At 35.8% G+C, this 11,539-nt stretch overlaps 1 protein-coding gene across 1 annotated transcript; it reads left to right on the top strand.

Moving 5' to 3' along the window:
- The first annotated feature begins 773 nt into the window (after positions 1–773).
- On the top strand, positions 774–3,343 carry LOC133801594 (phenylalanine ammonia-lyase-like). The gene is made up of 2 exons (XM_062239838.1): positions 774–1,282; positions 1,452–3,343. The coding sequence occupies exons 1-2, from the start codon at positions 903–905 to the stop codon at positions 3,199–3,201; spliced, it is 2,130 nt and encodes a 709-aa protein (XP_062095822.1). The 5' UTR covers positions 774–902; the 3' UTR covers positions 3,202–3,343.
- The last annotated feature ends 8,196 nt before the right edge of the window (positions 3,344–11,539 follow it).

Raw genomic sequence — 11,539 nt, 5'->3', positions numbered from 1 at the left:
GGAGAATTTCTTCCTCGTGCCTGCAAAATAATACTTAACAAACAACTAATTACAATGAGACAAGGTAGTAGTGTTTTAGTGTGTTGTCCGGTAACTACCAATTAGTTTTTCATTTGAATATATATCAAATAAGTTGAAAACAGACACTAAAACTTTTTCTATAGTCCACTGAGAGAGAAAATAATCCCAGCCGTTGATCATACCTAGTTGCATGCATGGAATGGCCCCGATTCATTATTTGGACTATCATAAATTAATCATTATGCACGAGTGGCCTGTGGTTTGGTGACAACAACTCAAAATAAATAACCCCCTTCCACGAAAAAATTAAATAAATTAACATTATGAATAACCCCCTTCCACGAAAAAACCATCTATTAGAGTATGAAAGCTCCCTTCTTTCTTAGTCTCCCACCAACCAAGTCAATAACAACAATATATACATTGGACCTTGCTTCTTGCTATTTTTCAATTCTAATAAAACACATCTTTTGACCTGACCAAAGCCAGAACTTTAACCATTTCTTTATCATGCATACGAAATAGTAATAATAAATTAATAATTATAAGCCCACTCAGAACTACAAAGCAATCTCAACCGTTAGGATTCTACAAAGTTGCATGCATGGGACGGCCTCGATTCATTTATATACCAAACTTTTTCGCTACTGACTGCTTCGCTACCAACTCTTTCTCTTTCTCTAAAGCCATCGTGAAGCCACCTTCTGACTTCTATATAAGACCTTCTCCTTACAATTCAAACCAAATCCAATTTGTTCCTTTCGCAAACCATTAATTTCTTCTTAAGCTCTCCACAATCACACTCTCTATCAGAAACACTTCGATATACTTACTATTTGATAATTATATAAAGATATTTACTTCTCTTTACTACAAATTTAATGGAGAGTTTCTGCAAGACTAAGCCAGCACCCATCGTCTCTAATGACCCCTTGAACTGGGGTGCGGCGGCCGAGTCGATGACTGGGAGCCACTTGGATGAAGTGAAGAGAATGGTGGCGGAGTACAGGAAACCGGTCGTCCGTCTCGGCGGCGAGACGCTAACAATATCCCAGGTGGCTGCCATTGCCGCCGGTGGCGATGTCGACGGAGTTAAGGTAGAACTTTCTGAGTCGTCAAGGGCCGGAGTTAAGGCTAGTAGTGATTGGGTTATGGAGAGTATGAGCAAAGGTACAGACAGCTATGGTGTTACCACTGGGTTCGGCGCGACATCACACAGGAGAACCAAACAAGGCGGCGCCCTTCAGAAGGAGCTGATCAGGTAATTACAATATCACTACTTCTTCACGTACTTTGAGCATATTTTGATGTTAGGAGCTAACCAAATATTAATATATGTTTATTAAAATATTTATGTACAATCTTTCCAGAAAAACTAATATCCAAGGCTTGCATCAGTGACTGATCTTTCTAAATTTTGTTGTTTGCAGATTCTTGAATGCTGGAATATTTGGTAATGGAACAGAGTCATGCCACACTCTCCCTCGCTCTTCAGCAAGAGCAGGTTTGCTCGTTAGGATCAACACCCTTCTACAAGGCTACTCCGGTATCAGATTTGAGATCTTGGAAGCCATGGCCAAGCTCCTCAACAACAATGTCACCCCATGTTTGCCATTGCGTGGAACAATCACTGCATCTGGTGACCTTGTGCCTCTGTCTTACATTGCCGGTTTGCTCACGGGCAGGCCTAATTCCAAGGCCGTCGGCCCCAACGGTGAATCCCTCACCGCAAAGGAAGCTTTCAAAGTTGCCGGCATCGATTCCGACTTCTTCGAGTTGCAGCCCAAAGAAGGACTTGCTCTTGTTAACGGCACTGCTGTTGGTTCAGCTGTGGCTTCTACTGTTCTTTTTGAGACCAACATTCTTGCTGTGTTGGCCGAAGTCCTGTCAGCAATATTTGCAGAAGTGATGAATGGTAAGCCCGAGTTCACTGATCACTTGACTCACAAGTTGAAGCACCACCCTGGTCAGATTGAGGTTGCAGCCATTATGGAACACATTTTGGATGGGAGCGCTTATATTAAAGAGGCTCAGAAGCTTCACGAGATGGATCCTCTTCAGAAGCCAAAGCAAGATCGCTATGCACTTAGGACATCGCCCCAATGGCTTGGACCCATGATCGAAGTGATCAGATTCTCAACCAAGTCTATTGAAAGAGAGATCAACTCAGTGAACGACAACCCTTTGATTGACGTTTCAAGGAACAAGGCTATTCATGGTGGCAACTTCCAAGGGACCCCAATCGGAGTTTCCATGGACAATACCCGTTTGGCTGTTGCAGCAATTGGGAAGCTCATGTTTGCCCAATTTTCTGAACTTGTCAATGACTTTTACAACAATGGTCTGCCTTCAAATCTCTCTGGTGGCCGCAACCCAAGTTTAGACTATGGCTTCAAGGGAGCTGAAATCGCCATGGCCTCCTATTGTTCGGAGCTTCAATATCTTGCTAATCCGGTGACTAGCCATGTCCAGAGCGCTGAACAACACAACCAAGATGTGAACTCTCTGGGATTGATATCTTCAAGGAAGACTGCTGAGGCTATTGATATTCTCAAGCTCATGTCCACAACATTCTTGGTTGCCCTTTGCCAGGCCATCGACTTGAGACATTTGGAGGATAATCTAAGGCGGACAGTTAAGAAAACTGTGAGTCAAGTGGCTAAGAAAGTGCTGACGACCAGCGTTAGTGGCGAACTCCAACCATCAAGATTTTGCGAGAAGGAATTGCTTAAAGTTGTTGATAGGGAATATGTCTTTACGTACATTGATGATCCCTGCAATGCTACCTACCCATTGATGCAAAAACTAAGGCAAGTACTTGTCGAACAAGCTTTGGTTAATGGTGAAAATGAGAAGAATCCGAACACTTCAATCTTCCAAAAGATTGGTGCTTTTGAGGAAGAATTGAAGACCCTTTTGCCTAAAGAGGTTGAGAGTGCAAGGATTGGTGTGGAAAGTGGGAATGCAGGCATATCGAACAAGATCAAAGAGTGCAGGTCTTATCCATTGTACAAATTTGTGAGAGAGGAGTTGGGGACTGGTTTGCTTACAGGAGAGAATGTTAGATCACCAGGAGAGGAGTTCGACATGGTGTTCACTGCTATGTGTCAAGGAAAGATCATCGATCCCATGCTGGAATGTCTCAGTAGCTGGAATGGTTCCCCTCTTCCAATCTGTTAGTTGTCATTATTAATTGTTTTTTTTTTGTTCTTGAATTGTCAACCACGCTTTAAATAAGTGTTGTAAAACTATTATTTGTCAGATGTAATTTTGATTCTATTTTTTACGGTGATGATGAAATAACACCTAATTTCGAATATCATTTCTTACATATGATCGACAAAAAATGAATATCAGAGTTAACTTTTCTATAGATTAACTTTCCATGTAACTACACAACAAAAGATTTACTTAAATCACAAGGATGCATATTATATTTAGGGGCGTTTGGTACGAGTAGTTCAAAATAATCTAATTCATTTAAATATTTTTGGTTATGTGTTGGAATATTTAGTCATATTCTTGTTAATTGATTTACATTATTTGGTTGATCATGAATGTTATACATTATTTAAAAAATATATAAAAATTCAAATGAAACAAAATTATTATGTAATATTTATATTTTAAATTAATCACACATAAAAATAAAATTTAATAATTATTTATAATAAATATTTATTAATTGGTGAATATAAAATCTCATTGTATTTGTTAATTAAATAAAATCAACAATAATTTCATTTTCACTTTTGTTTATATAAAATTGTAATCTTTGAGTCAAACCCACGATATTATAACTGATGGGAATATGTTAACTCCACTATTTTTTAACGAGTCGAGATTAATATCCTAGAGTAATTAGATTTTCAATGGCAATTTTCGCAAGTTCTTCCCTTATATTCGTACATCTCACATTATTCTTGTCGTATATCCCTCTACATGCCTCAAAATTGTACGAAATTTTATACAGAGAAACCTTAGACATAGGGCTATAAATTTCATGCCCATTACTTTTGTAGAATACTTACTATGAACTTTCAAAATATTGCTTGAATTCATATTAGGGAAATAGAATTTTTCTGAAAGGGGTACCCCTTTGGTGAATTAGAGATTTCACTAATTTCTTCATAATGTATTACACTCGTGTTCTAATCGTTTGATATTTTTCCCCATTGCTTCTCATGGGTAAATACTTCTATTGGAGTTGAAACAAAGCCTTAAGTCTACATTTGAACATTTTTCCACTTTTTTATGGCAATTTTCGCAAGTTTCTTCCTTATTTTCGAACATCTCTTAGTATTTTAGTCGTATCTCCCTCTACACACCTTGAAATTGCGTGAAATTTTATACATAGAATTTTAAGACATAGGGCTACAACTTTCGTGCCCATTACTTTTGAATATTTCTTAGTATTAGCTTTCAAAATATTTCTTGAATTCATATTAGACAAATTGAATTTTTCTGAAAGGGGGTACGCATTTGGTGAATTGGAGATTTCATTAATTTCTCTGCAATGTTTTAAACTCGTGTTCTACTCGTTCTATATTTTTCCCCGTGACATCTCATGGGTAAATGCTTCTATTAGAGTTGAAGCAGAGCCTTAAGTCCACATTTAAAAAAAATTCCACTTTTTGATGGCAATTTTACCAAGTTTTTTCCTTATTTTCGTACATCTCTTAGTATTTTTGTTGTATTTCCCTCTACACATCTCGAAATTGCACGAAATTTTATACATAGAAGCCTAAGACATAGGGTTACAACTTTTGTGCCCTTTACTTTTGTAGATTTATTAGTATTAACTTTAAAAATATTTCTTCAATTCATATTAGAGATATCTAATCTTTTTGAAAGGGGACCCCTTTGGTGAATTGGATATTCACTAATTTCTCTGCAATGTATTAAACTTGTATTCTACTCGTTTGATATTTTTCCCCATGACATCTCATGGGTAAATGCTCTTATTGGAATTGAAACGAAGCCTTCAGTCCACATTTGAAAATTTTCCACTTTTCAATGATAATTTTCGCAAGTTATTCCCTTATATTCGTACATCTCTTAGTATTTTGGTCGTATCTCCCTCTACAAACCTCGAAATTGCACGAAATTTTATTCCTAGAAGCCTAAGACATAGGGCTAAACTTTCATGCCCATTACTTTCGTAGAATACTTAGTATTAACTTTCAAAATATTGCTTGAATTCATATTAGAGAAATCGAAATTTTCTAAAAGGGGTACCCCTTTGGTGAATTGAAGATCTCACTAATTTCTCCGCAAAGTCTTAAACTTATATTCTACTTGTTCGATAGTTTTCCCCATGATATCTCCAGGGTAAATGCTTCTATTGGAGTTGAAACAGAGGCTTAGGTCCACATTTGAAATTTTTTCCACTTTTCGATGGCAATTTTCCCAAGTTTTTACCTTATTTTCGTACATCTCTTAGTATTTTGGTCGTATCTCCCTCTACACATCTCGAAATTGCACGAAATTTTATACATAGAAGCCTAAGACATAGGGTTACAACTTTTGTGCCCATTAATTTTGTAGATTTATTAGTATTAACTTTCAAAATATTGCTTGAATTCATATTAGAGAAATCGAATTTTTCTGAAAGGGGTACCCGTTTGGTGAATTAAAAATTTCACTAATTTCACCGCAATGTATTAAACTTGTATTCTACTCGTTTGATATTTTTCCCCGTGACATCTCATGGGTAAATGCTCCTATTGGAATTGAAACGGAGCCTTCAGTCCACATTTGAAAATTTTCCACTTTTCAATGACAATTTTCGCAAGTTATTCCCTTATATTCGTACATCTCTTAGTATTTTGGTCGTATCTCCCTCTACAAACCTCGAAATTGCACGAAATTTTATTCCTAGAAGCCTAAGACATAGGGCTAAACTTTCATGCCCATTACTTTCGTAGAATACTTAGTATTAACTTTCAAAATATTGCTTGAATTCATATTAGAGAAATCGAAATTTTCTAAAAGGGGTACCCCTTTGGTGAATTGAAGATCTCACTAATTTCTCCGCAAAGTCTTAAACTTATGTTCTACTTGTTCGATAGTTTTCCCCATGATATCTCCAGGGTAAATGCTTCTATTGGAGTTGAAACAGAGGCTTAGTTCCACATTTGAAATTTTTTCCACTTTTCGATGGCAATTTTCCCATGTTTTTACCTTATTTTCGTGCATCTCTCAGTATTTTGGTCGTATCTCCCTCTACACTCCTCAAAATTGCACGAAATTTTATACATAGAAGCCTAAGACATAGGGTTACAACTTTTGTGCCCATTACTTTTGTAGATTTATTAGTATTAACTTTCAAAATATTTCTTCAATTCATATTGGAGATATCTAATCTTTCTGAAAGGGGACCCCTTTGGTGAATTGGATATTCACTAATTTCTCTGCAATGTATTAAAATTGTGTTCTACTCGTTTGATATTTTTCCCCATGACATCTCATGGGTAAATGCTCTTATTGGAATTGAAACGGAGCCTTCAGTCCACATTTGAAAATTTTCCACTTTTCAATGACAATTTTCGCAAGTTATTCCCTTATATTCGTACATCTCTTAGTATTTTGGTCGTATCTCCCTCTACAAACCTCGAAATTGCACGAAATTTTATTCCTAGAAGCCTAAGACATAGGGCTAAACTTTCATGCCCATTACTTTCGTAGAATACTTAGTATTAACTTTCAAAAATATTGCTTGAATTCATATTAGAGAAATCGAAATTTTCTAAAAGGGGTACCCCTTTGGTGAATTGAAGATCTCACTAATTTCTCCGCAAAGTCTTAAACTTGTGTTCTACTTGTTCGATAGTTTTCCCCATGATATCTCCAGGGTAAATGCTTCTATTGGAGTTGAAATAGAGGCTTAGTTCCACATTTGAAATTTTTTCCACTTTTCGATGGCAATTTTCTCATGTTTTTACCTTATTTTCGTACATCTCTCAGTATTTTGGTCGTATCTCCCTCTACACTCCTCGAAATTGCACGAAATTTTATACATAGAAGCCTAAGACATAGGGTTACAACTTTTGTGCCCATTACTTTTGTAGATTTATTAGTATTAACTTTCAAAATATTGCTTGAATTCATATTAGAGAAATCGAATTTTTCTGAAAGGGGTACCCGTTTGGTGAATTGGATATTTCTCTAATTTCTCTGCAATGTATTAAACTTGTGTTCTACTCGTTTGATATTTTTCCCCATGACATCTCATGGGTAAATGCTCCTATTGGAATTGAAACGGAGCCTTCAGTCCACATTTGAAAATTTTCCACTTTTCAATGACAATTTTCGCAAGTTATTCCCTTATATTCGTACATCTCTTAGTATTTTGGTCGTATCTCCCTCTACAAACCTCGAAATTGCACGAAATTTTATTCCTAGAAGCCTAAGACATAGGGCTAAACTTTCATGCCCATTACTTTCGTAGAATACTTAGTATTAACTTTCAAAAATATTGCTTGAATTCATATTAGAGAAATCGAAATTTTCTAAAGGGGTACCCCTTTGGTGAATTGAAGATCTCACTAATTTCTCCGCAAAGTCTTAAACTTATGTTCTACTTGTTCGATAGTTTTCCCCATGATATCTCCAGGGTAAATGCTTCTATTGGAGTTGAAACATAGGCTTAGTTCCACATTTGAAATTTTTTCCACTTATCGATGGCAATTTTCTCATGTTTTTACCTTATTTTCGTACATCTCTCAGTATTTTGGTCGTATCTCCCTCTACACTCCTCGAAATTGCACGAAATTTTAAACATAGAAGGAAAAGACATAGGGTTACAACTTTTGTACCCATTACTTTTGTAGATTTATTAGTATTAACTTTCAAAATATTGCTTGAATTCATATTAGAGAAATCGAATTTTTCTGAAAGGGGTACCCGTTTGGTGAATTAAAAATTTCACTAATTTCACCGCAATGTATTAAACTTGTATTCTACTCGTTTGATATTTTTCCCCGTGACATCTCATGGGTAAATGCTCCTATTGGAATTGAAACGGAGCCTTCAGTCCACATTTGAAAATTTTCCACTTTTCAATGACAATTTTCGCAAGTTATTCCCTTATATTCGTACATCTCTTAGTATTTTGGTCGTATCTCCCTCTACAAACCTCGAAATTGTACGAAATTTTATTCCTAGAAGCCTAAGACATAGGGCAAAACTTTCATGCCCATTACTTTCGTAGAATACTTAGTATTAACTTTCAAAATATTGCTTGAATTCATATTAGAGAAATCGAAATTTTCTAAAAGGGGTACCCCTTTGGTGAATTGAAGATCTCACTAATTTCTCCGCAAAGTCTTAAACTTATGTTCTACTTGTTCGATAGTTTTCCCCATGATATCTCCAGGGTAAATGCTTCTATTGGAGTTGAAACAGAGGCTTAGTTCCACATTTGAAATTTTTTCCACTTTTCGATGGCAATTTTCTCATGTTTTTACCTTATTTTCGTACATCTCTCAGTATTTTCGTCGTATCTCTCTCTATACAACTCGAAATTGCACGAAATTTTATACATAGAAGTATAAGACATAGAGCTACAACTTTTGTGCCCATTACTTTCGTAGATTCCTTAGTATTAACTTTCAAAATATTGCTTGAATTCATATTAGAGAAATCGAATTTTTCTGAAAGGTGTACCCCTTTGGTGAATTAAAAATTTCACTAATTTCACCGCAAAGTATTACACTCGTGTTCTACTGGTACGATATTTTTCCCCGTGACATCACATGGGTAAATACTTCTATTGGAGTTGAAACGGAGCCTTAAGTCCACATTTGAATTTTTTTCCACTTTTCAATGGCAATTTTCGCAAGTTTTTTCCATATTTCCGTACATCTCTTAGTATTTTTCTTGTATCTCCTTCAACACACCTCGAAATTGCACGAAAATTTATACGTAGAATCCTAAGACATAGGGTTACAATAGTTGTGCCCATTAATTTTGTAGATTTCTTAGTATTAACTCTCAAATTATTGTTTGAATTTATATTAGAGAAATCGAATATTTCTGAAAGGGGTGCTCCTTAGGTGAATTGGAGATTTCACTAATTTCTGTGCAATGTATTACACTCGTTTTCTACTCGTTCGATATTTTTCCCAATGACATCTCATGGGTAAATGCTTCTATTGGAGTTGAAACGGAGCCTTAAGTCCACATTTGAAATTTTTTCCAATTTTCAATGGCAATTTTCGCAATTTATTACCTTCTATTCGTACATCTCTCAGTATTTTGGCCGTATCTCATGCTACACATCTCAAAATTCCACGAAATTTTATACAGAGAAGCCTATGACATAGGGCTACAACTTTCGTGTCCATTAATTTTGTAGAATACTTACTAGTGACTTTCAAAATATTTCTTGAATTCATATTAGAGAAATCAAGTTTTTCTCAAAGGGGTACCCCATTGGTGAATTGGAGATTTCACTAATTTCTCTGCAATGTATTACACTTGTGTTCTACTCATTTGATATTTTTCCCCATGACATCTCATGGGTAAATTATTCTATTGGAGTTGAAATGGAGCCTTAAGTCCACATTTGAAATTTTTTCCACTTTTCAATGGAAATTTTCGCAAGTTATTCCTTTATATTCGTATATCTCTCAGTATTTTGGCCGTATCTCCATCTAAACACTTCAAAATTCCACGAAATTTTATACAGAGAAGCCTTAGACATAGGGCTACAACTTTTGTGCCCATGACTTTTGTAGAATACTTAATATTAACTTTCAAAATATTGCTTGAATTCATATTAGAGAAATCGAATTTTTCTGAAAGGGGTACCTGTTTGGTGAATTGGAAATTTTACTAATTTCTTCGCAATGTATTACACTCATGTTCTATTCGTTCAATATTTTTCCCCTTGACATCTCATGGATATATGATTTTATTGGAGTTGAAACGGAGCCTGAAGTCCACATTTGAAATTTTTTTCCACTTCTATTTTCGCAAGTTATACAATTCTATTCGTACATCTCTTAGTATTTTGGCCGTATCTCCATCTACACTCCTAAAAAATCCATGAAATTTTATACAGAAAAGCCTTAGACATAGGGCTACAACTTTCGTGCCCATTAATTACTTTCATGCCAACTTTCGTACCTTATTCACTTATTTATATATTAATTTAATTTAAATTAAATATAAAACAATAGAATAAAATTAATACCCTTATATTAAATATATAAATAAAAGCATAAGAGAATGTTTGCTAAATCAAAATAAAGAGTTGTCCTAAACATGAGTCGGTGCTCCAACAACGGGATCATCAGGTGGTGGTGGGGCACATTGAGATCCCGGGGTGATACAATGAGTCCGGACGTGCTCCTCTAATTGTCGAACACGCTCTCTCATCTCAGGCATCTCTTCATCTCTAGTTTGTGGAGGATGAAAATCAAATGGAGTTCGATCCCTTATGTTAAGGATACGTCCATATCCTTTCTGGTGGCCACGTCATTTTCCGAAGACAGTTTGTACCAAAGATATGTCTTCATCTTCAGGCGCACTCGAAACTGGTGTGGAACTCTCAGTATCAGTTGTTTGTGTCTGCTATGTGTCGTGATATGCACGCAATTCCTCCTATGATACAATGTATAATGTAATTAAGTATTTCAAACAAACAATTAAAATTTTGAAAAATGTTTAAAAAACTTTAACGTGCTCAAGTTTTTTTGGCTGTCTCTGTCACCCACCCTATGCCTGATTTATTGTGAGTATCCATCCAGCTATCCGGGATGGGCTCAAGTTGCCCAGTCTTTCAATTGCGCTGTCATGTACATATATTTTTATAAAAATAATAATTAAACGTAAATAAGAAAAACAAATTTAAAAAGAATTAATTAACTAACATTTTTATAGCGCAGCGCTGGGATTGACTGAGAACCTCCGTAGCTGAGCTCTTTTAGTTTCTTCCTATTTTCCTTGTTGACCCCAGAACGTTTCTGCAAATTAATACCATAATTTCTGGGCGTTGGAAAAATTCAACGGCTTTTTGCCACTGCGTATCTGTGCAACCACCATAACGATTTTGTGGTCCATTAATCGTTAAATGCTCTTTAATATCGTACTTCCAATCAGAATATTTTTTAACACACGATGTATCAATGACTCTCAAGATCCCAGGCATGGGCCCTTGTCCATATCTGGTACGCCCGATATCAAACAAATCATCCTAAATTACAAACATTTAATAGTAAATATGATATATAACCTAAAAATAGAATTAAAATAAATACATAAACTACTTACCTCCAGATGTGCAAGGATTCTATGTTTCGAGTCGTTTGGTACTTTTGACCATTGAGGACAGTCCGGATCTATATACTGTCGAACATGTAATCCCATCTCTCTTGAGAAATTTGAGCTGTAATCTCTAATCTTTTTATATGTTCTCCCTCACACATCCCACTCGAGAGGGAGAGGACGGCCCAACTGTTCCCTTTTTTCCCACGTATTCAATCCTTTGTGGCGTCCACGTTTGTTTGGAGGC

This window comes from Humulus lupulus, chromosome 9 (genome assembly GCF_963169125.1).
Source record: "Humulus lupulus chromosome 9, drHumLupu1.1, whole genome shotgun sequence".
Lineage (NCBI taxonomy): Eukaryota > Viridiplantae > Streptophyta > Magnoliopsida > Rosales > Cannabaceae > Humulus > Humulus lupulus.
The sequence above is the reverse complement of the archived record's forward strand: the minus strand, read 5'-3'. Positions and strand labels throughout refer to the sequence as shown.

Bases quoted from the DNA above. Each gene is read 5' to 3' on its own strand.
- LOC133801594 (XM_062239838.1), top strand. From the start codon at position 903: ATGGAGAGTTTCTGCAAGACTAAGCCAGCACCCATCGTCTCTAATGAC. The intron at 1,283-1,451 runs GTAATTACAATA...TGTTGTTTGCAG, and splicing joins CTTCAGAAGGAGCTGATCAG to ATTCTTGAATGCTGGAATAT.